This window comes from Silurus meridionalis, chromosome 7 (genome assembly GCF_014805685.1).
Source record: "Silurus meridionalis isolate SWU-2019-XX chromosome 7, ASM1480568v1, whole genome shotgun sequence".
Taxonomy (NCBI): Eukaryota; Metazoa; Chordata; class Actinopteri; order Siluriformes; family Siluridae; genus Silurus; species Silurus meridionalis.
In genome coordinates, this window is record NC_060890.1 from 1,884,124 (window position 1) to 1,911,181 (window position 27,058).

The window sequence follows — 27,058 nt, forward strand, 5'->3', positions numbered from 1 at the left end:
CTGGTAATACAGCATGGATGAGGCGCCAGTGCACCACAGGGTGTTCGGAGATCTGCAAGACATGCTGTGGATGAATTTCGAACATAGTTTTCACTGACATGCTTATTCTGTTGGAAGCGATTCGTCCTAGACTGGATCACGGTGGATCTGGAGTTTATCGTTGGAGCATTGGAGGCTTGGCAGGAATACGACATGAAGAACATTTTGACATCATACATCTGATATGAACGTGTGAGGTTTCAGGGACTTCTCGTTTATTTAGAAATTCGATTTCCAGAAGAATCCTTAATGACACACGTTATCAGTGCTGGTCATTTACATCAGGAGAAAGAAATACCAGAAGGAACATTAAAAACAGCCTGACAGAGGTGCAGATTTAAATCAGAAAATGTGGGGGAAGAAAAAAAAAAGGCACAACCGGGCCTGGAAACAGTTTCCCTGTTAATGCTGTGCAGGAGAGGAATGGACGAGAAGAAAGGTTGAAGAAACAGTTCAGAGGAAACACAACCCTATGTGCACTTATTTCCTTTTCTTTGATCACACTGGAGAATACAGTCGGTAAAGAGTTCGAGTAATACAGACTAATTTGGGGATCTGGATTCTGATTGGTCGAAAGATGTGGATTAATGTTGCATCGATTCAGTTTTCTGTTGTTTTGTTTATTTCATTGGACATTTATCGAAGAAGTCTTCAGTGTCAGCATTTTGGAAGAGTTGCAACAATTAAAAAACGTCGTTTTTGTTAAAAAAAAACTCTCCGCATCCACAGCTTTAGTACAGACGCTCCCGACCTTACGGACGAGTTACGTTCCGAATGACGGTTTGTACCACGAATTTGTTCGTAAGTTTTTACTGTGTCCGTTATTGACTACGCGTATCTTCTAATAATGTAAGAGTTATAAATACTATCAAACAAACAATAAAATATACTAAAACCAATTGAAATAATCGAAATACTTTATACAATATTTAGTAATAAATTAATTAACAAATTAATTTGAAAAAATTAGCCCAAGTCCAGTGCACATCAAGTAGACGGTCGACAACTAGTTTGTTCACATCCGCGAAAGTCCGTAATGTGAACGTTTACATTTGTATGATAGTGTATCTTTGTACAATGTATGCATCATGCAAATTAGCGCCATCTTGTGGTGGTTGAACAGTTTCCCCAATCCTATCATACTATGTAATATGATGACTTCTATACGCCAGGTTTGGATTTACTGTACGTCCACTAGCGATACCAGTACACAAGCAGGACATAGAGTAAAAAAAAACATAATGGACAGTAAGTAATGTGGGAAATTTCCATTAGTGAGCCATTAGGGACTGTGTACTGTTTACGTGAGCATTAAAATATATTAGAGTACAATACGGTGGTCCGTACACCTACATAGTGCACTATAGAATGGGAACAGTTTAAAAAGCCTGGTTACAAGGTCATGGCTTTGTAATGTTACACAAGATCAATCACGAACCATTTCTTGCTTTGTTGCGAAACTAGCATTAGATTTAATCCTGGCGTTCAGTCTTCTTGAGTGAGAGTCAATCAGTTTGGGAAATTTTCACCGCAATTCTGCTTTTATTTTAATCTTGATCTTGCTTTGGTGAAAGACATTCCTTTGCACTAAAGCTGACTGGTATTTAATGATTCCCTGCACCCTAGTTGAAGTAAGCAGCACCAAAGCATGATGGTGCTACCACCTATGGGGATGATGTTCTTTGTATGATGTGTTTTTTTAGTCTTTTGTGCCAAATATTTGTTTTGTTTTGTTTTTTACTAACTTACCATTTAATCAGATGGATGAACGTATATGGACACTATATGAACACTATATGGATAAAAATATAAAACACCTGACTTTTCCAGCCATACATGGTTCTTCTCCAAGCTGGAGGCATGCAGTTGTATAGGATGTCTTTGGATGTGTTAGCTTTGAATTTTCTCTTGATTAAACCATGCCTGTACCCCAGGCCAAAGTTAATAAAGTCCAACCCCAGGCCAAAGTTAGACTTGACTAACTCTCTTTTGGCTGAATGAGCACAAATCTCCACAATCACCCTCCTAACATCTTCACAGAAGAGTGAAGGTTACTCTAACAGCAAATGGGGACTAAATATGGAATGGGATGTTCCCAAAAAGCACATACCAATCTTATGAACAGGTAAAAACTTTGGCCCATATGGTGGCTGAATTTTCGCTAAAGATGGAAAAATGTTCTTCGGATTTTCTCAATTATTTTAGAGGGTAATCTAGTTCTCAGTAATGTTTTCAATAATTCTGTTTTTAATAATCTTCTCAATAATCCTGTTCTCAAATCAAGTGAAGAAAAGTCAAGTCAAGAAATTTTTATTGTCATTTCAGTCATATGTAGCTGATGCAGTACACAATGAAATAAGACGTTTCTCCAAAACTCTGGTGCTACATAAAACAGCATAGGGCTACATCACACAACATTAAGATACATAACAGAACAAGCTACATATCAGTAATGTCCTCAGTAACACTGTTCTCAGTAATTTCCTCAGTTTTCAGTAATGTCCTCAGTAACCCTGTTCTCAGTAATGTCCCCAGAAATCCTGTTCTAAATATTAATCTCAATAATATTGTTTTCAATAATGTTCTCAGTAATGTCCTTAATAATCCTGTATTCAAGTCAAGTAGCTTACATCGTCAGTCCAACCATATTTAACTGATGCAAAACACATCTAAATAAGACAATGTTTCTCCAAAACCATGATGATACATATAACATAGAGCTACATCACACAACATAGATCTACATAACAAAACAAGCTACAAATCAGTAATGTCCTCAGTAATTCTGTTTTCAGTAATGTCCTCAGTTTTCAGTAATGTCCTCAGTAAACCTGTTCTCTGTAAAATCCTCAGTAATCCTGATATCAGTAATGTCCCCAGTATTCCTGTACTCAACAATGTCCTCAGTAATCTTGTTTTCAGTAATGTCCTCAGTAATTCTGTTCCCAATAATGTCATCAGTAATCCTGTTTTCAATAATGTCCTCAGTAATCCTGTTCTCAATATTGTCCTCAGTAATCCTGTTCTCAGTAACATCCTCAGTAATGCTGTTCTGAGAAACGTCCTCAGTAATTCTGTTCCCAATAATGTCCTCAGTAATCCTGTTCTCAGTAATGTCCTCAGTAATCCTGTTCTCCGATAAAATCCTTTAGTTTTACTACAGAATTTTTTTGTTTCACATCCGATTTGTTGTACAAGATTCGTTTGTTTACACAGGACGTCGATTTTTTTACACGGTTTATTAAATTTTTTTGTTTTACAAATCAATGATTTCTATGCATTAATATGATTTACATATCATTCATTGATTCAATAATTCAGTTTATTTCTCCACATGATTGTGTACCAGACTTCTGATCGGAAGGTCATGGGTTCAAATCCCAGCACCAACAAGCTTAGATACATTAGATAACTGTAAATTTCTCTGGGTAAGAGCATCTGCCAAATTCCGTAAATTAAAATGTATTTGAGAATTTGGAGAATGGGGTAGCTTAGGTTCAAATCCCAGCACCCCTATGCTGCCACTGTTGGGGCCCTTGAGCAAGGCCCTTAACATTTAAATGCTCAGTTGTATTACTAAGAACATTGTTAGTCTTCACATGTGGTTTTAATTCATGATTTTAGTTATTTATGTGATTTTTACATGATTCAGCCTTTTCCAGCTTTTTACAAATGTTTCGTTTAATTCCGTTTTTTTTTTGTTTACACATAATTCATTTATATGGCCCCTGGTTTTGACACAAATATTGTTATGAAATTAGAATGACAACAAAAGAAGAAATGAGAAAAGGAGAAAAGAAAGAGAAAGAGACTGAATAAGATAGAGAGAGGAAAGGGCAATAAAAGAAGAGAAGAAAAAAAGAGAAAGAAATTTATGAGAGACCAAGAACAGAAAAGAGTCGACCCAAGAGAACAGATAGAAGGAGAAAGAGAGAGAGAGAGTGAGACAGGTGGAGAGGTGGACAGGTGAGAGAAACAAGGAGAAAGTGACAGAATAAAAGAGAAAATGAGAGGATAGGACAGAGAGAGACAGAAAAATAAGAAACAAAGTACAGAAAATTGAAGACTCCAAAGAACAGAAAAGTGAGATGGACAGGGCGAAGAGAGAAAAAAAAAGACCGAACAGAGAGAGATAGAAAGAGAAAGAGAGAGGTGGAGAGATGAGATAATAGAGAAACAGTGGGAGTGAGAGAGAGAGAGAAGGAGAGGTGGACAGGTGAGAAAAAAAGGGAGCGACAGAATGGGACTGAAAGAAAGATGAGACAGATATGGAAAAGAGAGAGAAAGAGATGGGGAGATAAAGGGGAGAGGGAGAGTGAGAGAGACACAGGTGTAAGGAGAAGACAGAGAGAGAGAGAGAAAAGGGCTGGTGGGGGAAGAAGGGAGGAGAGAAAAGAGGAGTGCCGGATCATTTCCTCTCTGTTCACTCTCTCAGACTCTTGAGCTGTCACTTCACTCGCTTTGCACTCACTGCCCTGTTCTCCTGTTTCTTTCCTTCTTTCTCTCTCTTTCTCCCTTCTTCTTATACACTTTTGGACATCATTGAGCGCGCGCAGCCATTGGAGAATTTAATTGAATCTGGACAGCGGCAGTGATGCTCAGTTCGGCGCCTCACGTGCACCAGTGATTCTTCCTCCTCCTCTTCCTCACCATCATCCTCAGTTGAAATTTTCGGAGTTGAGTCCGCGTGCACTTGGCGCACAGAAGCTTCACAGACATGCACGCTGTAGTGCTCGCGACGGTGTTAGGAGTGGTAAGTATTCTGCGTACTGTGCCCGTACGTGTGTATGTGTGAACCGCTCAGCGACGCGCGCGAGACGGTGGTTTCCTCTCGCGCGCAGCTAAAAAAAAAAAAAAAGACGCACGCCGACCCACGCGCGCGCGTCGTTTGACGTTGATCTCGTGAACTAGTTTGGAAAATTGTGCATATTTTTTATAGGTAATTGTTACCAAACTCTACTCTCACTTTTTTTTTCCAAAGGTGTATCCAAAAAAGTGTGATATTTTCTGAGATAGTGTGTGTGTGTGTGTGTGTGTGTGTGTGTGTGTGTGTGTGTGTTGAAATGCACATTTTTGCAGGACTGATTTAAGGCAGGTGGACTTGGACAGAATCCACATGTTCACTTGGCAAGTGTGTAAACGCGGGCTGTGAATTCAGATGTAGATTTGCAAGTTGCACGCTTCTCAGTTACAATGTGTGTGTCTGTGTGTGTGTGTTCAAAGCAAGGATTCCCTTTTGTACTCGCTTTGACACCAGGTGCCGACATGATGATATCAGTGGTTCAAACAAATCTTGCATTGAAGGTGTAGGGATTTTTGTAAGGAAACGTTTATGGGAGCCACAATATCCACCCAAACAAACACACACACACACACACACACACACACACACACACACACACACACAGTTTCTCCGATTTACACCGAAATGCCCCCAACATGCTCTTTTTTCGTCACTTATGTCCTAATAATGGGTAATGAAGGGGGGTTTTACAGGTCACAAGTACATTGAAATTTCCAGCAGCATAAGAAAGCTGGGGTCAGCCATGATACAGCAACCCTTGGAGCACTGAGGGTTACAGGTCTTGCTTGAGGGCCCAAAAGTGGCAGCTTGGCGATACTGGGTCTTGAACCTTCGGGTTAACTTTAGACACCCCAACAAAAAACCCCATACCGTTGGCATTGAAAGAAAACATGCAAACCTGTTCTTGTGAATTTTTCTGCTGTTTTATTTCATACAAATTGAGCTGTAGATACAGATAAAAAAATGTATATAGCGCCTTTCCCAAGCTCAAGGACGCTTTACAAGGTACGATATTTCAAGACAGATGAAATATAGTGAACATACATATACATATTCGTCGGACATTTGCCCAGAAGGAAGGATCACATGCAGCTGCATGAGATAATAACAGAAGACAACACAAACACAAACACATACAGTACAAGAGATAGAACTCTACATAGTACACGGTACATACACCACATTTCAGAAAAATTAAGGACTCCTAATACATATGCATTTACTGATAGTGGAGGTTGAAAAGGTGGGTCTTAAGCCTTGATTTAAATTCAGACAAAGTGGTGATGGTTCTGAGTGCAATGGGTAGAGAGTTCCATAGTGTTGGACCAATGACAGAAAAGGATCTGCCACCCCAGAGGATAGACGGTATCTAGGAACACATAGAAGTTCAGAATTTGAAGACCGGAGTGATCGTGAAGGAACATAGGATGAGAGAAGATCGGAAAGATAGGGGGGGAAAGAGCATTTAGTGCCTTATATGAGCAGTATGATTTTATATTTTATGTGAGATGAGACTGGCAGCCAGTAAAAATCAAATAATATAGGGGTAATGTGGGCAGATTTTTTATTGGAGGTTAACATTCTGGCAGCCGAGTTTTGTATGTACTGTAAACGTGAGATTGAGTGAGCTGATAGACCAGAGAAGAGTGAATTGCAGTAGTCGAGACGGGACGTAATCAGAGCATGCACTGATGTTTCGGCATCATTTCTGCAGATAAAAGGTCGCAGTTTGACAATGCGTTGTAAATGAAAAAAAGACGTTTTGGAGAGGCTGCGAATATGGGCATCAAATGATAGTGAGACAGATGTGGCGGATTGGTCATTTTCCAAAATAAAACATCGTTCGGAATCAGATATTAAATAAAATGGAAAAAAGTTATGTATTCTTTCTGTGCGAAACTGACCCACGGACAGGTGGCGGTCCGCGGCCTGGGGGTTGGGGACCACTGTTTTAAAGTGCAATTTGATGTCAATTTCGTGACTTCTGAACCTCGGAATTAACGTCTTGCATCTTGCCCCGGATATTTGACTTGTTGGAGTAAATATCCTTCAGTGTTTATCCTAGCCATATATGTCCTAGCTAGCACTGTAGCCGGTTTCAAAACGTTTTACTTCTCTAATAGATCATGTCCTAGCCTTTGTCCTCATACCTGTACCTGTCCAATTTCTGAGAAATTGTTTTTTTTTTTTATTTGATAATATGCCTACTGCACATTTCTTAGCCATGTGCCTCAGCTACTTTGATAGCTTTTGCGCTAACGTCTCTTTACTATTTCGACCATTTTTCAAGCATTGTGTCCTTATTGTTGGTGCTAGGTCGCATCTCAGCATCTGTGACCTATATCCTATGTATTTTGAGCTGAAGAACTGAAATCCTATGTGTTCTTTTTCTTCTTTGTATTTGTCCTGGACTGTCTTTCAGTCACTGCTTTAGTAATTGGTTTCATATAATTTTCTAATAATGTACTATATAGTCTGAATGTACGATTAAAACAGCGACCTCGCTCTTCGGACTCGTCCCTCATTTGAGGAGTGCGCAGAGGTTACTGTAGTGCGGTAAGCCAATGTTGACGGGGTAGGGTTAAAAAGGTTAAGTGCTTTCATGTAAAAATTATCTCGGATGAAAGCTTCCCGTATAATCGGCATGTTTTCTTGCTGCTCACGCCCCATTTGCAAAACGACGCCCATTGGCATTAGGAGATCCCTAATGCCTGCACAATCACGCCTGAAGGAGCTGCCAAAAACTGCCAATGGACAAATGGAAATCACTCATGGGGAATACGTTTCATTCAGATCACTAGTCTTCAACCAGTTTGGCCATGTTTTTAAAGTCAGTATTCCCAAAAACCTTTCTAGCCAAGAGTCAGGAGTTTTGGTTTATGATGTCTTGGTTTCCTATGATGTTTCTGTGGAAGATCTTGAGCAGGAGTTTATTAGCAGGACAGGAGAATGATCTCCACAGAAAGGATCTGGATCGGAGCCAATGATCATAGAGCTTTATTAAAGTAGCTGGAACTTGTGGAAGTTGAACTGAAAACAAGAGTATGCCTTAATATGCAAGTAAGACTTTGTCCTCCATGGAAGCAAAGTAGAATTGTGTGTTCCTCAAATTCATCTGGACTTCAGGATTACATTTACTTATGAATTTTATGACTACAAGATTAGGAGCTTTCTGGAGAGGAGTAGGAAATTGAGATTCCTAGGATGGAAGTAGGAGCTTGGGATCTCCTGGATGGTAGTGTAAGGATTTATGATCATAACAAATGCAAATGATTTTTTTTTGGCATAGAAACTGGTGTATTTTCAATACAAATAGTACAGTGATAGAATGTTCTTTTTTTTTCAACCCCAGACAGATGTTCTTCAGGGTACATTAGATGCCATTTTAAGACTAAGCTATTCTGTGGTGCCATACTGCGACAGGTCAGTAAAAACAAAAACTACAAAAAGTTGACTCTATGATTGATTGAAAAAATCCGAAGTGAACTTGAATCATCGGATTCCCAGACATCCATAAAGCTAGTGGAATGAATTATCATCCTATGTGGAAATGTGTGCGTGTGTGTTATTGCGAAGAGAAAAGCTGTGAGACAGATGCGAGTAAAACCGCAAAATTGAAAGAGGTTTTCGTTTGAGTGCTAGCAAAATGCAGGCTTCGGTCAGGATCGAAGTAACATGCAAGCAGCCATTCATTTGTCATGTACTCATTACAGCACACTAAAACCTTTCTTTGCTTATCACAACCTGTTAGGAAGTCAGTCATGATACAGCAACTCTAAGCAGAGAGGATTAAAGGACATTGGTACCTTGGTGGAGATAGTGTTTGAACCCTTGACCTTCTGATCAATAATCCATAGCCTTAACTATTGAGCTTCCACACCCCTCACCCAATATGTGGTCCTTCAAGAATAAACCGGTGGAACTGAAAGTTGGCTTGTAAGCCATAACAAATACAAATTCTCATTCCCAGAACGGAGAGCTTATTATAACAGCAATTTTTCAGGGGGTAATGGTCAGATGTGCCCCAATTCTTTGGCCATATAGTAAATGAGTATGGCAACGTTTGAAGTTTGTACCATGTACCGTTTGTGTCCAAGATAAAAGAATCTGCAAGATGTTGGTCGTGTTTCAAATATCAGCTGGGTATCTTTTCTAGAAAATTCTACTTGATGCAATGGACACGTACATTGATATTGCCCCTTTTTTTGGTAGAGGCTGATCTTTACGCAAGTTCCTCCTTTTTTCAGGGAAGGTCTCTGTGGCACAGGGTTGCAATGGGACCTTTAGATATTAGATCACGTAACCTAATGTGCATATGTAGTTGTGTGTTCACGTTCATGGCTAAAATGTACCAAAGTGCAGAAGAAATTGTCCACTTATTAAAAACATTTCTTAAATGTTTGTTTGTGAGGCACGGTACTGCGAAGTACAGAAGGAAACGCATGTTTCCTAAAATAAAAAAACTAAAACATTAGTGCAACATGGCCATCATTTCACATACTGTAAACAGGATTTTTCGGACTTATTTATTCGGTCCCGTACGTATGTTCGCATGAAAGGTTTAGGGTGGCTTAGGGGCAAGGCAGTTGCACGTGTATTACCTGGCAACAGATGTGTTTGCTTTTTAGTTTGTGAACCTACCTGAAGGAAAGAGGTGAAATCGAGTTTAGGGATTAAACCAGTTCCGCACTCAGAGCCTTTTTTTCAATGACAAGGAATTAAAGGAACGGTAGGAGAAAACAGCTGGGTGGTGTCATCCCTTTATGTATCTAGTTCAGAGTTGTGAAATAGATCTGGATACTTTATGTCCCTTACGTTCTGTTTTGCATGAAATTAAAAACACAAGCTGACGTGTTTTTTTTTTTGTGCGATGTTTTTCAGGTGACGATAAACAAAAAATACCTGAGAGGAAAAAAACAGACCGTGTGGGCGGAAACACTTGTCTGCACACAAACGCCATTTTTATGGCCTTGTTCAGGTTCCCTGGGAACAGAATGAAGTACTTACTGCATTTGACCTGCAATTTTTTCGATTGTCAGTTCGAGCCTGGAATGATCGCCGCAGGGCTTAAGTGGGGTGAGAGGCAAGAAATGTGAAGAATGTAAACTTGGGCGAAAAGTGTTGCCTTCCATTTTTGCCTTCAGTGTGCGGTTTATCCAGCTGACTCCAACATGCATAGAAGAAGAGTTGCGTTTTTAATTTTTATCTCTTCACTCTCAGTGAAAAAATTCCATTCACCTGAATTGAAAGGGGCCACTAGGCACATTTCACTCAAGCACTTGTTGACAGGTATCTGCGTCGTTAATCTTCACCATTCGTCATTTGGTGGCTTTCCTTGTCAGATTGTAATTTTAGATTTAGCGTAACTCCTCCATGCTAGTTCTGCCTTTTACTGCCGTGCATTGCTCAACACCAACAGTTTTATCGCAGCAGGCATCAAAACAACTTGACCATGAGTATAAATTTGGCAGTAAAAGTCTTCCATTTGACCTTTCACTTGAGTCAAAATACAAAAGTATTTGCCTTGGAATGTACTTAAGTACCAAAGTACTATGATGCTAATGCTAATGTTTCTATTAGCATTTTTGTCACAAGACTCTTCCTTAATCCACTCAGTTAATGCGAAAAGACTCTAATGTGACTCCCAGCACACCGATCTATTAATAGAGTCAAACCCTTATTAATATTTATTATAATAACAATGAGCCCAAAACCTTCTTTACAACTAAACATTCTTTCGGCTTCTCCCATCAGGGGTCGCCACAGCGGATCATCCGCATGTTTGATTTGGCACATGTTTTTACGCTGGATGCCCTTCCGCAACCCTCCCCATTTATCTTGGACATTCGACTTCGAAATATAGTGCAGTGAAAGTGGCGAAAAAGCTACTTAAGTACCGAAACGAATTACGAACAATAAATATTAACCAATTACTGAACACAACTGCAAATTGGCTAATAAATAGCCTAAATTTAAAGTAGACCTATAATTTACTTCTAGTATATTTCTTTTTGTACATGACTTCAAACTTACAGCTAGTATACTATTTAGTATGCTGTTTCTTTGTATATTTAATATAATATAAATTAATAGAAGTACACTGTCAGATAGATCATCACTTTACTACTAGTATACTGTCTTTTAGTAGTATACTAATTAAGTACATTTAATGGTCAAGTACACTGTCAGCTTCCTGTTATACAATCTAAGTTCTAAGTATACTCAAATAGAAACAATTGTTATGTATACCTTTAGTTTAGTAATAGTTTTGCAAGTATAGAACGTTATGGTTAGGTGTCCACAAACGTTTATTTATTTAAATACTGTATAAATATATATATATTTGGACTTGTGTCCATATTGTCTGAGATAAAACAGGAGCTTTTGGCCCACATTTTTTTGTGTGGACACAAATTTATATTGGGACCTGACCTAAATCTGACCTATATATATGGACTCTCAGAGATTCCCACGCTTCTTCTGTCTTTTGCCAAGCATTCAAAATAAAATGTTATCCAAGGACTGTCATACGGGACGTCGATGAAATCTTCCCCTTGGTGATTTTTTTTTCCAAGACTCAAACCCCCCCGATTATACTAAAGAACATGTTGACAGCTGAACGTTCATGATGACATTTTTAGTGTCTGAGAAGACTAATCCCAGCCAACAAAGGAAATAAAAGCACACAGCGTACTTGTATTTTAGTGCCGGATAATAATAATGATAATCGTACCTGGAATCGTTTGTGGGTTTATAAATAATAGGACATGTACCAGCACAAGGTTTTGGGGTTCGGCCTTTTCTTTATGAGGGGAAATGTCTTCGCTGGAACAAGTTCTAAGATCTATTTCTTTCACTGTATAAAACCTGCCTTGTTTCTTTTGTTCTGCTTTAACAGACGTGTGTTTACTGTGGAGTTAACGCCAACAGTGAATTTAATATTGATAAGATAAGCGGGAGATGAGGAGCCTGGAGTTCAGTCACGGGAGACTGGAAAAAATCTGCATCCAACGAAATTTGTTTAACGACACGCCGGTTGCGTTTCCAGTTCGGGAATCGGGCTAGAATCGTTCAATTTAATAATAAATGTTGACTTCACCTCATATTTTGGGTTTAACGATATGCTAATTGATTTGTTCAGTGCTAGCTTGGATTCTTATCTTTTCGTTTTTTTTTTTACTTCCAATAACACTTTTTTAGGTTACTGATAAAATATAAAATGTAATTTTTTCCCAATAAAACACTCACAAACATCATCCCTTGTTAGGTGGAAAGCAACAGACTAAGTTGCTATTAGCATTCAGAGCAAATTTACCATCGGAAAGTGAAGCTCCCACATTTCGCTAATCGCATTTAGTTAGTAACATGCGTTGTGAAAAAGTAAGAGATTAGGAACAAAGCTTATGTTACTGAGCCTATAAGCAAACATTCTTCCATGTCCCAGACGAACGGTATCTTTACCCTTTATTTGTTGTCATTCTAAGCTAAAGCGTTTCAATGTTCTTTGGTTGAAGAGGCGCTAATTTTCTTTCAGGAAGTAACATTTCTTTTATGTGTAAAATGTATGTGTTCGACTTTTAAGATTGTGTTGAAGCGTACTTCAAATTTTACTAGAGGATTTGCTGTAGATTTTCTGCACTTTTTCCATCTAGCGTAAATGTAGTGTACACACATTCTCTGAACGAACGGTAGTAACGATCCCTGTCTGTTAACTCTTCGACCATCTCTGTGTTTGTGTCAAGGTGGGAGTTTTCTCAGCTAAGGAAGTGTGTAAGTCAGGCAAATACACCACCAGCGGAGAGTGCTGCAAACAGTGTCCACCAGGTGAGGGAGTGGTCCAGCCATGTGGAGGGACACAAACAGTGTGTCAACCGTGCCTTGACAGTAAGTACACGACCAAGCCATGCTAAAATGTCCTCGTTTTTTTCCACTTCAGTTAATGCAATTAAACCTGTTATGTTCGTCTCCACCCCTGTGATATCATTGATCTGCTACCTGATTGTTTTCACCTGTTGTGTGTTTTGACCTTTAACACATACTGTATAAAACCATATGTTATCACCGCATCTAATTTTCTCTACATCTCCATGGCTTGATTTAGCATTCAGCAAAAAACATTGGAACAATTTACTAAAATACTAATCTGTGATTAGCCTCATGTTTAACCCTCGTCCTGTATGAAGTAACTCATTTATTTGCTGTTCGAAAATACTTTCAGGACCATTCGCTCATCTCCAATTACCTGAGTGGGCTGAGTAGAATTCAAGACTGTGATTGGACAGTGATTGTAATTCAGTGTAGCACGACTTCACTCGCACTCTAAACCAAAATCAGCATTTCAATAAAATAAAATAAAAAGCTTTGTATTGTTTTGCGATCAGTGGTTTGCTTTTCAGTGGCCAGTATATTCTATGTGTTGTTAATGAATTCTTATAATGCAATCATTCTATTTTTTTCCCCAGCAATGTGATAATTTTTTACACTAGAAACAATTTGTTTAGCGGTTACGCCGTGACGAAACACAAACGATTACCGTATGCTGGTGATTCCAATGCTGGCGAATTCAATCATTTCACACACGGTCCCTGCTGTCGAAAAAGTAATGTTTATATATAAACACAAGGCAATACGTCTGAGCTTGAAACGCGAATTCCACCCCGAGGCCCGAACATCTGAGCGTCACGGCAGCGGGGTCAGTGTGGTGATTAAAACGTGTCATGTTTGACGGTGAACAGAAGGGAAGGGTTTAGCGCTCTTGGGATTTTCGCTGCCATGGGTTTAATAAATCATAGAAGTATGGGAGACGTCTTCCAGTCAAACGGATGGGTGCTTTCACACTTGGGAACAGATGTGTGAAGGTCTTTCACGTGTCTGGATGGTTGAAGTGGATTTGTTTTCTATAACAGCAGCCCTGACAGATTGAAACTGATGAATGCACTCGTTTGAAAATGTTATACTCCTTTAAAAACATGACTTATAGCTGACAACCAAAATGGGTTTGGATGAATATTTATGGAAGGAGTCTCATTTTGGACTGCTGATCGGAAGGGCATGGGTTCAAATCCCACCACTCCAACCATTAATTGCTTAGCTGTATAACTGAGATAACTGTCAATCTGGATAAGAGATTTTTCTTTGTGTATCCCCTCTCTTCTCCCAAAAATGACCACTTTCACACCATTTTTAGAGTTCATCCATGCATCCATGTGTTTACTAAAGGGTGGTACATGTGTAACTTAGTTACAAGCTAATTGAAGAATCTCAACTGCTCCAAGCTGTCAAAACACTTTATTAAAGTCATATTTCATCTTGTAAAATAAAGGAAATGTTCATTAACAGTATATGTCGCATCACCTATAGGTGAAACTTTGAGGAGTCAACATAATAGGAGCAGTTCATGCCAAACACACATAACAAACATAGGCCCTAGGTAGTTCCAGCGGAGGGTCTAGCCTAGTCAAAATATATAAAATAAACCCATAATCATGACTTATAACCACAATAAATCAACTCCAGAAAGCAGACTAGGTTAGACCCTTAGCTGGAACTACCCAGGGCCTATGTTTGTTATGTGTGTTTGGTGTTACTCCTATTATGTTGACTCCTCAAAGTCCCCAGATAGAGATATTAAACATCATTAAATACAATGATGACGCTTTAAAAAAGTAATAACATTAATAAAGCAGCTTTTATTCCGCCTGTCTGCACACATTTGGCAGTAAAATCAGTAAAATGTCACTGAACGTGACCCGAGGGTGAACCACAACATGCTGAAAAACAACCCAAAATGATATTTTAACAAGGCGACGCCGGAAAACGTTCTGGCAACACCTGCTTTTTTTTTTTTTTTTCTTCTTTTTTACAGGGCAGTGATTAATGTCAAGTTAGACTTGGAACTTCCACAACTGGACAATTTGTAATTTCTTTTTTTAAAATTTCTGTCGAATCAGCTGATTGGAAAATCACTCTAGGGTAACATTCCAGATCCCAACGTTAACAACAAACTTTGACCTACCAAAAAACCCCCCTAAAAAACGTCATTTCTTTGCCCGGGGCTTGTGATCCGTCGTGTTCAAGAGGATCTGATAAGCTTTTAAAGCGCCCATGCGTGCGTATCTCGATGGAACTCCCTCACCTCGGGCCAAAATACTCCGTCAACACACACGAGGTTCTCCGCCTTCTTTCTTGATCGGATCTGATCCGTCACTTTCTCCCCTTATGCTTATGGTCCAGATGCCCTCGTTGTCACCTCAATTGGAATTTTGCTCTTTTTTTGGTTTTATGGAAGCTTTATTTATCACTTTTGACAAGTTTTTAATAGTATATGGGGACTGGTATAATGATATTTTTCCACTTTTTTCCAACAATCTCTAACCAGTGTTAATTCCCAACATCTTTTCCTGTTCAAGTGAAAGCCTTTTGAAAGCCAGAAAAGTGTTTCATCAAAATGATGGGATCATCGTTGCTCAGATGAGCCACAAGACGTTTGACTGTTAAAAGTGTAGCATCCGGCAGCGGTTTGTTATTATTTTTTTTACAATAAGCATTGCCACAGATTTCCAGTTTTCAAACCCAGACCCATGAGGTGACAGTGGTGAGGGTGGTAGGGGACAAACTCCCAGAGATGACACGAGGACAACATTTTGAGAGGAACCAGACTCAAAACGGAAGCACAACTGGGGGCAAATTTACTGTGGTGGAACAAACCATGTACAGATGGTCCCCGAGTTACGATGGTTCGACTTAGGATTTTTCGGTCTTACAATGATGATAGAGTTGGCACAGGCAGCACCAAGTCTTCCAAGCGCCAAAGTATGTCTCCTGCGTGTAGTGAAGAAAAGAAGAGGAAAGCCATCATTTTGGTCACAGTCGTAGCACCATCTTCAACTTACGATTTTTCGGACTTACAGTGGGATCGTTGTAACGATCTCCATAAATAGAGGGCTACCTGTAGTTAAAGTTAAAGTTGAGCTCCAAATTTGACTCGGTTTCCCTTTAAACTTTCACTTTAGGTAAAAATACAAAAGTATTTGCCTTCAAATGTATTTAAGTATCCAAAGTACTATGATTTTATCACAGCTATAATGTTTCAATTAACATTTTTATCACAAGTTGACTCTTAATCAACCCAGTTTAGACTTGAATGTGACTCTCAGCACACTGATCTATTATTAGAACGATATTAATGACTCAAACACCGATTGATTTCTATTCAAATGATCATGAATAGAACAAAATTCCTCTCTAAATGTTCTGCTTGCTGTTGAACTGATGCTGAACTGTATGTTGGTGATCAGTAGATAAACCAAGCGCCAATCAAAAAAAGTGTAAAACCCATTACGTTTTTTATCCTTGTAACTAAAAAGGAACAACATACACAACGTAGCTGAGTAAAACGTTAAATATTTGACTTGTACAGTACAAAAGTCTCCCCAAATGGAAACACCTTAGTAAAATATTACTACACAAAAATGCTACTTATGTACACTAACAAGTACATTTACTTCACAAAATCAACAGTATCCAGGCGAGATTATATCCTGAAGCAAGGGTGAGGGTGAAGCTTCAGTGCAAACATCTAGAAGTAGAGCCAGAAATGTGAACCCTTCAGATTAGATTTTAAATCTGGCAGGTCCAGAGGATGTTTAGGTCCAGCAACGTGTCTATTTTAAAATCTGAATGAACAGTTTGTAGACTAATGGAGTGAAATTTGGATCCCAACTTTTTTTTTTTTTTGCTATGATGAAGGTGTTTTAGATAACTTCAGGATGTGAGGTAATAATTCTCATTTCCACTTCCGGGCGCATAAATGGCTAGAATTTACAGAATACTTGACAGGGACATGAACCAGGGAAATGTAGACAGAAAGACTGTGGCATGATAGAGAGATAAACCAGCTGCTTTCCCAACACACACACACACACACACACACACACACACACACACACACGCTTCAACATAAATTATAGCTGGCCACATCATGTTTGCCTTTTATGGCCAAACAGAAGTTCCTGCTGTTTCTCTGTAGTGTACCAACCCTGGTAATGACACACACACACACATATACACACACACACACACACACACACACACACACACACACACACACACACGGTGCAGTTTGCCTGAAATAATGCACCGATATGCATTATTGATGGCGCACATTATGGTAACAGCTGCAAGAGGGGAGCAGAGAGAGGGGTGGAGAGCGAGATTGAAGAAAGAAGGGATGAAAAAAAGAGGGGGGGGGGCAAAAAAGAGAGGAAAAGGCTGAGTGGGTGCTTTCCTTCACTTTAGATGCACCATCATCAGAAAGTCCATTAGTGCACGAGCCACCAGGGAATCTAAAGAGGTAATGATCAGGCGCTGATGAGCATGTGAGGGTCTGTGGAGAATGTTTTGGTGTGGGTGTGTGTGTTGAGTGTATGTGTGTGTGTGTGTGGATGTGTGTGTGTAGGGATCCAATGCTACCCTTGTGACTAGCTCTCGATTAACAGCATTCTTTGGCCTTATTTGTGTGAACTATTATAGCGTCGGCAGGTTAGCTGTAGTCCAGGCTGTTGAAGAGAAACAATCAGGGGGGTTCTGGTTTCCAGGATCTGCAGGATCTCAGAGGAAGGGAACAGGAGGTAATCGTGGCCAAATTTTCCAGATTTTGAAAGGAATTCAAAAAAGGAGTGGTATCTGGATGAGGGCAGAAGCTTAAAGGGCGTCCTGCCCTCAAGATGGCTAATGTTGGATCCAGAATAAAAAAGGAAGCCCATACAGAAAGCCTTGAAAAAACAGCAGCACATTATCATTATGGTCGATGGAGTAGATTAAGGAGAGGTGAAGCAAAGGTTTGTGGGCCTAAAAGTGTAAGGAATGGGATCAGAATAAGGACTAGAGTTTATAACGCTATGGAGCAGCTGGAGCTTATTGCGCTGTTGGTGGCAGGGGTAGGATCAGGATAGAGGTGAAAGTTTATAAGCTTTAGTTTCGGGATCTGAATTGGACCAGAAATGTGGATTTAGTGGATTTCGTTTGTGGGCCGAAACGTATATGATCATCAAGAAGTCTTCAAAAAGACTTAATCTTGCAAAATTGTTATCAATAAAAGAATGATGCACCCGAGTGATTGAGGGAGTTTGGAGACACCAGTAACACTTGCTTGTCAAAGATGCATTAGAAAAGTGTGCACCAGCTCCATTGCGAAGATTTCGGACCTTCAAAGAGAAGATTCCGAACCCATTAAGAGACGGACGAGCTCCGGTTGGATCCCACTTCCTGACGATTTCAGACATTAGACTTTGAGGGTGAACAACTTCTTGATCAATACTCAAAAAAACATTCCACATATGCTGTTTTTCCATCATTGAACATTTAAAGACTGGAGGAGGAGCTGGAGGAGGGGCTGGTATTGAATCTTTAATGATCTCAGATGTTGAGCTAATTTATGAGTTGCTCAGGAGCCCCTGGTTACCATGATATTCCGGTGTTTTCTTTATTTTTATGTCTTAACGATTTACAGATTTATGATCACACTCACCCAGATAAAGATGGGTTTCCCTTTTGAGTCTGGTTCCTCTCAAGGTTTCTTCTTCATACCATGTAAGGGGGTTTTCCTCTTCATAGGCACCCCAGGTTTGCTTATCGGGGATAAATACACATCAATTTCAATCTAAGTGAATTTTGTTCTATAAAAGTATAATAAATTGGAAAGTATAGAAATAAAATCGAACTGAAAGCATGAAAGTCAGTTTTAGGCTTGACTCAACAGTTCCTAAATCCTGATTATTGTCAGGAAGATCTATATAGGAAAAGGATCCACTGTGGTCTATTTATATTGATCAGAGAGCTGCATTTAGCAACCATAGAGCCCAAGTGAGATTGCTTAGGTACTACTCTAAGCCATTTAGAGCTTTAAATGTCAAACGTAAAACATAACAGGTGGCCAATGAAGATCCGAGGCAGCCCGAGTGCTCAATGGTCCTACTTACTGTATTTTTTTTTTTTAATCTGTCTACTGGAAATGAAAACATTTGTTACTGTCAGTGTTGTTGGACATGTTTCAAACAGTCTTGGATTCCGTAGAAAAACACTATCATTAGATTGCAGTGAACGTTTTGCAGCCACCCTGAGAAGATATGTAATTCTAAAATATTAAACTAGATGTTCTACATCTTATGGTAGACTGCCTGGAAAATGCTCTTATTATATAACAACGGTTCACTAATCAAGAAAAAATTAAGTCCTGAGTGTTAATTGGCTCCAGTTTCCAAGATACAGCTTTAGGTCAAAATTGCATAAAAATAATTTGAAGATAAAAAAGTGGGGCTCCATAAGTTTTCTGCGACATGTGATATCGCAATGAAAATGGTGCCACATCAATCATTATAATTTTAGATTTTTAATAATACCAATAACATAATGTTCCATTTGTATCTTGTTTTTTTCACGTGGCATTCTTTAAGTTTTTTTCATGAAAAACTGAACAAAATGGGACCAACCTTATTGCTGTGTAGCAGACTATTAAGATTAAAAATTATAGACTTCAAAATTATACAGGTCTAAAGCTTACAAAAGCTTTTTTCTTGTTTAGCCGATGACGCAGATATGTTGCGCATGTTATTCGACAATAATAAGACCCAACCCTTTTTTTAAACCAATGACATAATTTCTGCAATTTTGAGATGCACCAGTTTACACTGTTACCCTGTTTTGAAGCCTCTTGGATTTCTGAGGGGAAAAATATCACTGTTCCTTGGGAATGTTACACAATGACGCTTACACAAGCCACCAAACGTGACTCCAGATCTTAATGTTTTCTGGTGCAACCTGTTTATTTTTCCATTTGCCAATTATCACCTTCTAAATTGCAGTGGAAGCTACCAACCAGGGAGGGTAGGGGCTAAAAGACTTATGCTTTCGAACCTGGATAAGATCTGCAAGCGATCTAAAGACACAAAAACGTACTTTTTGGGGGGTTTGTAAACAAGAAATGAGTAGGCTGGAGATTATTCAGGCTTCTTGGACAATAGAAACTCAACCACAGCCTGAGGTAACAACAGGACAATGCCCAGGTCTGTATTTGGGCAGTCTGGAGTGGTATCTGACACAGAAGCAGTGCTGAGGACATAAACAGGAACAGGAATCAGACTGAAACAGTAGAAGTAGTGATGTGGGCTGAAACTGGAGCAGGCACTGTATCGATTTTACCAACGACTAAACATGGCTAGTGGCATTTAATCAATAGAAACCCGCCTTGCTAAAGTTGGTATATTTTTCTGATAAATTTAAGACTGTGAAAGTATATCTTCACATTTCTATGGGTTTCTGGACACTAAGAAATCCAGAATAGTAGCGGCATCTCTGCTGAGGTAACACCCTAAATATGTCAAATTTCAACTAAAGAAAGACAATGCCATTTGAATCACAGCCATGTTCTTAATCTCTGAGTGGGTCAACACTAGGTTTCCCAGTTTAGTCTGAATTTTCAAGTGCCCTGGAATGACCAACAAGGAGGTCCCAGAACAGGAAAAACGCGTACTGAAGATTCTGAAGTTAGGCAGTCAGTAGTCCAACTAGTATTTGAAATGCCAAACATTGATCTTAACATTTTCTGACTCCGAGATAAATGTCTTGTTTATTATTGTGTATCTTCTTCCTTAGATTATTCGTTTATTACTTTAGTGGAAATGAAACTACTTAATTTAGTCAGAAGTGAAAAAAATTGAGATTTGAAAAACCAAATCTTAACTTTCAAATGTTTTATTCAAAGACAGGAAGCTCACAGAGTAATTATTTTCAGCTGCAAATGGACAATACCAATTTGTTTTGCCACATACACCAGATGGCGAGAGGAACCACAAGATTTTGGGAAAAAATTAATGGTTTCCTTTAAGAAAAGAATGGTTGAGTCAGCATTACAATTCATCCCAAAGGTGTTTAATAGGATTGAGGTCAGAGCCACTCAACCCATGCAAACCATATCTTCCTTCAAGGGAAGGAAAGATGGAATGCTATTATATCCAAATACAATTGTGTACCTCCAACTTTGTTGAAACATTTTGGATAAGAACCATGTATGTCTGGAAAAGTCACCTAAAGATAGACATTGCCTTCTCACCAGGTTACTGATTCAATCTTTAAACCAGGGTCATTGTTTTTCTTGTTCTTCATGTAGGAGTTGGTTAACGCTTGGTTCTCCAGTTTAGTCCCAATTGTCAAATGCCCCAAAGTGCCAACTGAAGATTCTGAAGATAGGCAGTCATTAGTCCAACTAGTATCAGAAACTTCTAACTCAGTTTTCCCAATACTTTTGTTCTGTATAGACCAGAGGAGGTCAGATGAGACCTTAAATATAGGACAGAGCTAGCTCACTCTCTTAGCTTCTTTTTTCTTCTCATTTCACGCCGCTATCACAAGGTGCCTTTTAGGAGCAGTTTTTATTTTTATTTTTATCATATGATCTGGAAAGAATGAATCTTTTGTATTTAGTTCAAATCAACTCTCTGCAGATTCATACAATATACAGATTTGTTTTCGAAACATTGTACATACCGAACTTCGCTTTTTGCTCCTCGCAGGTGAGATGTTCTCTGAGAACTTCAGCCACACGGAGAAATGCATGCCATGCACCCAGTGTACCGGGCTGTTACGAATGAACACGCCATGCACAGATGCCAACGACGCCACCTGTGTGTGCGACTACGGCTACTTCATGTCCTATCTAACTGGGGAGTGCCATGTGTGTACAACGTGTCCGGTGGGCAGCGGCGTACTGAGACGCTGCGACCACAAGCAGGACACTGTATGCGAAACGTGCACGGACGATACGTACTCGGACCAGGAGAGCGAGCTGAACTTATGCCTGCCATGCACCATCTGCGAGGATACCGAGGAGCTCGTGCACTGCACCGCTAACAGCGATACCATTTGCAAAGGTACGGAAAAGTCTCACTGGTTTGAAAAAAATGCTGTGTCATCACAATTCTTATTTAGGGAATGTGCACCTGCACTTTGGTCAAAACTTCAACTCCTTGTGATCAATCAGAATCCGGTATAGATAGATAGATATAGAAAGAAAGACAAGAATAAAAGAGGAAGAGTGAAGAGAGGTACCAGGAATCAAAAGCGACAGGTGACAGAAGAAAAAGTGAAACAGGTGTGAAACCAGCAGACAGACAGAGAATCCTAATAACACTTGGCCTATCATAAATCCAAACAAATGCACCATTGTAGCCAACTGTCTAGCACCCTGAAGGGCTAAAGGTCAGAGGTTAACTCTGACTATGACCTTTAACCTGCTCGTCCACTCGTTCGCTATGCACCAATTTAAACCCGATATGGTAAAACTGTCATTTTCGTTTTTTGCCCGTCCACTGTGCGACCAGAGTGTTGGAAATCTAGCTAATCCTGTACTAATTAGCTAAAATAATGCTTAATTCCTCTAAGCCATTCAACCTTTAAATAAATATAATATTAATAAATACATATCCTGAGCTAGCTTAACCTAGCTTATTTTTTCTTGGCTGCTCGTGAGGAGCCTGTTTTCTGTGATAAATATTCAACAGACTACTGTCAGAAAAGGAAATGAAAAAATGTTTGTTTGCATCAATATCGTTAGCTACAAACAGTTATAAAGGTGTAAAATGTAAAAATTTTATCCTATATGCAACGAGAACAAAAGACATGCTAGGCTACAAACAGGCCATTTCACCAAAATGCTAACAAAGATAGGTTTTTAGACCCATTGAATATATATTAAAGGCTGAATAGTCTGTTTTCTGTGGTAAATATTCAACACATTTGTAAAGTGTTTACATTTTAAGAAATTTCTTGACACACATGACTGATGGAAAAGGAAAGGAAAATGTTTAACATCGTTTTTTTTGCTGAGCTCACAACAATAGTGTGCTACAAAGTGAAAAATTCGTAAAAATAGAAAAGCTTGCTGCTATTAACAACCTGAACAAAACAAACGCTATGCTACTAACAGGTCATTTCACCTTGCAATTAATGATTACTAACTTGCTAAGACTTGTAGGGTATTAAAGAAAATATGAAGCTAGTCTCGGAAAAATGCTAACAATTTTGCCTCCCTTTGAAAACAATGAGATTTTTTCTACCATGCTGTCTCAGCATAACTCGCAGGCTGGTAATTAGCATTCTAAGGTGTGACCTTTTTAGTCTTGAGGTACACTTTTTAACCTCGTATTTTTCTTTGAAATGCGTTTTTTTTGTTGCTCAGAGCACATTAAGCCTGCTAAGTCAGTAGGCTAAGTGTTGCAGAGATAAATGTCACAGGTGTAAACATCAATCAGTTAATGATAGCCCTCGTGTCAAGTAATAACACATCTAATTGGTGATTTTGCGTTGCACAGATTCTGTATTATTATTGTCAGTTTGGCTAATATCCTGTTTACGGGTGAGTCATTTCCTGTACCTGTGGATACTTGTCACCTGCGGGGAACAGGCGAGCTAACCGTACCCGTACTTTTATAAAATGCACAAATGAATGTCTGGCTATTGTATATAAATATATAAAGTTGTCTAACTGCTGGAGCTGTTTAGCTATAAGCAAAACTGTTCGCTCCAATCTCAATCCAACGGGGTGAAAGGGCAAAGGCTGAGAGTGGCTACTGTAGGCAATGGGGTTAATGAATAGAGTGGACTCGTTTGTGCTTGTGTCCACTACTTCTCTAAACACAGCCTTGAAGTGCTCAGCTGATGAAAGGCTTCAAGCTAACTAGCTTGAGGTTCAGCAACAGGACAGGATCTTATCTTTGTACCACAGGGAAATTTCATTCTAAACAATCAGGGTTTTTCAGAAAAAAAGTGTGGTGTTGTGAGAAAGGAGAAATCTGCCAGGTTTTTCAGACAGGAAAAAAGTGAGGGAGAACAATAAAAAAAAAAAAAACATCTTGTCTGAATCTGCTCTCGGGTTTTGCCGTTATAAGTAATTGAGATAAAGAAATAATGTGTGTGTGGGTGTGGGCCACACAAAAAGCCATTTGAGTAGGCAGAGGAGTCTGCGTGAAAGTAGTGTGTAATCTCATTAATAAACTGCATTGGTTTTCAGAGCTTCTACCATGTGAGCATGTGATGAATGACTGAAGGGAAGAGAAGACTCCCAGGAAAGAAGAGTCCAATCAATTACACTCATTTTACCATGACAGTGTAGGGTTTAGCTTCATTGCTATATCACTAAATCTACTTACCGACATTAATACAATACAGATAGAGGTCAAAACAAGGGCAAGATCAACAGAGACAAACAGGTTCATGAATGTGAATGTGTCGCATTTTGTGGGGAGCCAGGGAGTGAACACGAACACATGCTTTGACCAAAGAACCGTGAAGCCTGCCAAATGCTCGTCCACACAGTGTAACATGCTGCTATCAGCCCTCTTCTACATGCGGGGTGGGATCAAAATGTTTCGAAAATCCCTCTGTTTGCGAGACCCTGTGTCAAGCACCTTCTTCGATTCACGCCGGATCTCTGCAACAGTGTCAAACGGCGACATCTGAGTCGGATCTTCATCTTCAGGAAGAGGGCATAGTTCGCTGAAGCCAAATTTGGTGAGTAGGGTAGGGCGAAAGTCTCTGTGGCAGATTTTACGCACAATTTCACGTCCGCTCTTTGTTTTAACTTGATAAAATCACAGACATTGTAATGCACATAGGGCAGCTTGTACACGATCTCAAGAGACAATTACGCTTGGTTTGGAGAGAGTATGCAATCTGGGTACAGTCGGGATTCCAGATTGAAAGTTGCAAAGCCCTCTAAAATGCATTTGTGACTGAGTACGGGATGATTGTCTGGGCTACGCAAGTTACAAGATCTTGTCCCTCGCCTGGGGACAAAGAACTTTAGACAAGAACTTTATTTAACAGGTGACAAAGAATGAAAGGTCTGACCACAAAAAGAACTAAGCACTGTCAAAACTCCCACATCAAACGAAGCCCCCGACACTGGAGCCCTCTTTACAAAGATGTGGCCTGGAGCAAAGTGTTTTCACACTTTCAACTTGACCAGTCAGAATCTTGAATTCAACAGCACTGTGGTGTAATCTTGGAGATCCATCGATACTCCAAAAGCAGGAAGTAGCCCTTGAATAAAAACCCCTAGGGAATTTAGTGGTTCTGACCTTGAAAGTTCCTGACTCAGGGGTTCAAAACAAAGCCGTTATGGAAGATCAAGCTGATTGAGTAACTCTTATGTGTTCTTCCTGTGAATTCCAGTGTCCCTTCGTCACACAGTTATCACTCAGATTGTATGTGAGAACACATTGTATGCCGACCCTCGACAGCAGGACATTGATAGAGTTATCACGGCTGCAGCTGACCTTTGACCATAGCCCGTTGCCTGCTACAATGTAAGGCATTGTTGGCCTGAGAGACATTGCCTTAATGTGCTTCTCTATCTTTCTTCTCCGTCCTCTTTCTCACCCCGGTATCCTTCCATCACTCTCCATCTCTCTGTGGCTTTCTCGCCACGCTCCTACACAACAAAGTTCATGTTCCTGGCTGGTTCTTACCCTCTTCACATTCCCTGAGTTTTTCTATAATTTTCCGTAGCCGCAAAGGTCCGGGGTTGAAAGCCCGAGCACGTGCCTGAGCCCGTGGCATTTTCCTCTCCACCTCATAAATTTCACCAAGATGACCCAGAGAACTGGAGAGTATTACATTTCAGAATTCCCAGTGCAGAATGTGACATTCCTGATGAGGAGTTGCTTGCTTATGTCTTTTGTGGTTGTGGTTTACTTGTTCTCTTATCCTTCCATCTAATCTGTAAGAAATCTAAGGCTTTACTTGCTCTGCCCCTTGCTTGACATCGTTGCTGCTTGTCGAAGAAAGATATGTTTGATTGGACCTCACTTTTCTAATAATTATATCTTCAACATCTAGAATGCTTCAAATCTTTGAGGTGGCATCAAAGAGTTTCGAAGCAAAACTGGTGCTATTCCATGTCTGATCTCATGATTTCATCACAAACCATGTGAAACTGGGCAAATCTGCGCCCAGAAATCTGAGACCTGATGTACGTTTGACATACTGTGACCTTGCAATGAGTCGTTTTTTTATGTGTTTGGAGTGCCATGCGTGCTTCAGGAGTGCAAGAACGTCACTGGAAGAGGACGAGAGATCAGGAATGAGCTCAACTACCCAAAATGTTGAAACTGTTTCACAACTTGTGTATGATGATAGCCAGAGAACAATCCACATGATCTCACTTCCGCACCCACCCCGCTCGCCGGATTTGGCTCCTGCGGACTTCCTCCTCTTCCTGAAGGTGAAGATTCAGCTCAAGGTGCTTGACACTCTTTGAAAAGAAGACTTCCGAGACACATTCCAAAAGAACGCTGGAAGCGCTGAATTGTTGTACGAGGGGACTATTTTGAAGGTGATAGTGTGTAAACATGGATAAATGAAGTACATCAAACATAATATGCCATACCAGCTTGTTATGGGTTACAGACTAATCATTTATTAACTTCACCAGTACTGTTGTGAGGGAAAACATTAGGGCAGATTGTTGAGGACCCCGAGAATTTGTTCCTGATTGGCATTACTAGACCACTTCATCAGCGGGATAAAGATCTTCAAGCTGTACATCTGGTTCCACGTCAAGGGAACTAAAATTGTCTAGTTACAGCTGCATCATCAGTTTCCTTACCCCAGATCTCTGGAGGAATAGTGGTTAGGTGCCCAGGTTTACATCCCAGCCAGTGAACTGACCTTGGCCACAAGGATTTCATAAGACCCCAAGGGGATTCTGCACAAGGTTGAAAAAAACCCCAGAATGGTAATCCGAGTTTAAAATCCTGTGCCAAATCAAATATATTTAGACCAATGAGTTCAACCCCTACCAGAGGGGCAGCTGAAAAAAAGAAATCTTACTCTTGGTTCTCTTCCATTTTATGTCCTGCTGTGACTTTACAAATAAATATCCTGGTCAGCCCTTGTGATCTACTCACAGACACCATAGTTGTACAAAACATGATCAGTTTTGACTCAGAACAGATGAGCGATTCGAATAAACCCAGTTGTCTAAACATTCCGCTTTCGTTATCAACTTTTTTTTTCATACTAATGTGACCAAAGTGAAATGTCTGAACGTCAATAAAAAAATCGTAGTTTGCTTGACAAGCTGGTTTCAGCTACACAATTGACACCAGTGCTCCTGATAAACTAAAGCAGAGGATTCACAACAGATGCCATGGACTTATG

The 27,058-nt window shown here is 39.7% G+C and overlaps 1 protein-coding gene across 1 annotated transcript in view; it reads left to right on the forward strand.

The window, feature by feature from the left end:
* The first annotated feature begins 4,446 nt into the window (after positions 1–4,446).
* The window catches only part of ngfrb (nerve growth factor receptor b), a 35,063-nt gene continuing 12,451 nt past the window's right edge, over positions 4,447–27,058 (forward strand). The window contains 3 exon segments of the mRNA XM_046854554.1: positions 4,447–4,792; positions 12,586–12,727; positions 21,412–21,768. Of these exon segments, the coding sequence (XP_046710510.1) occupies positions 4,757–4,792; positions 12,586–12,727; positions 21,412–21,768 (535 nt within the window). The 5' untranslated portion in view covers positions 4,447–4,756.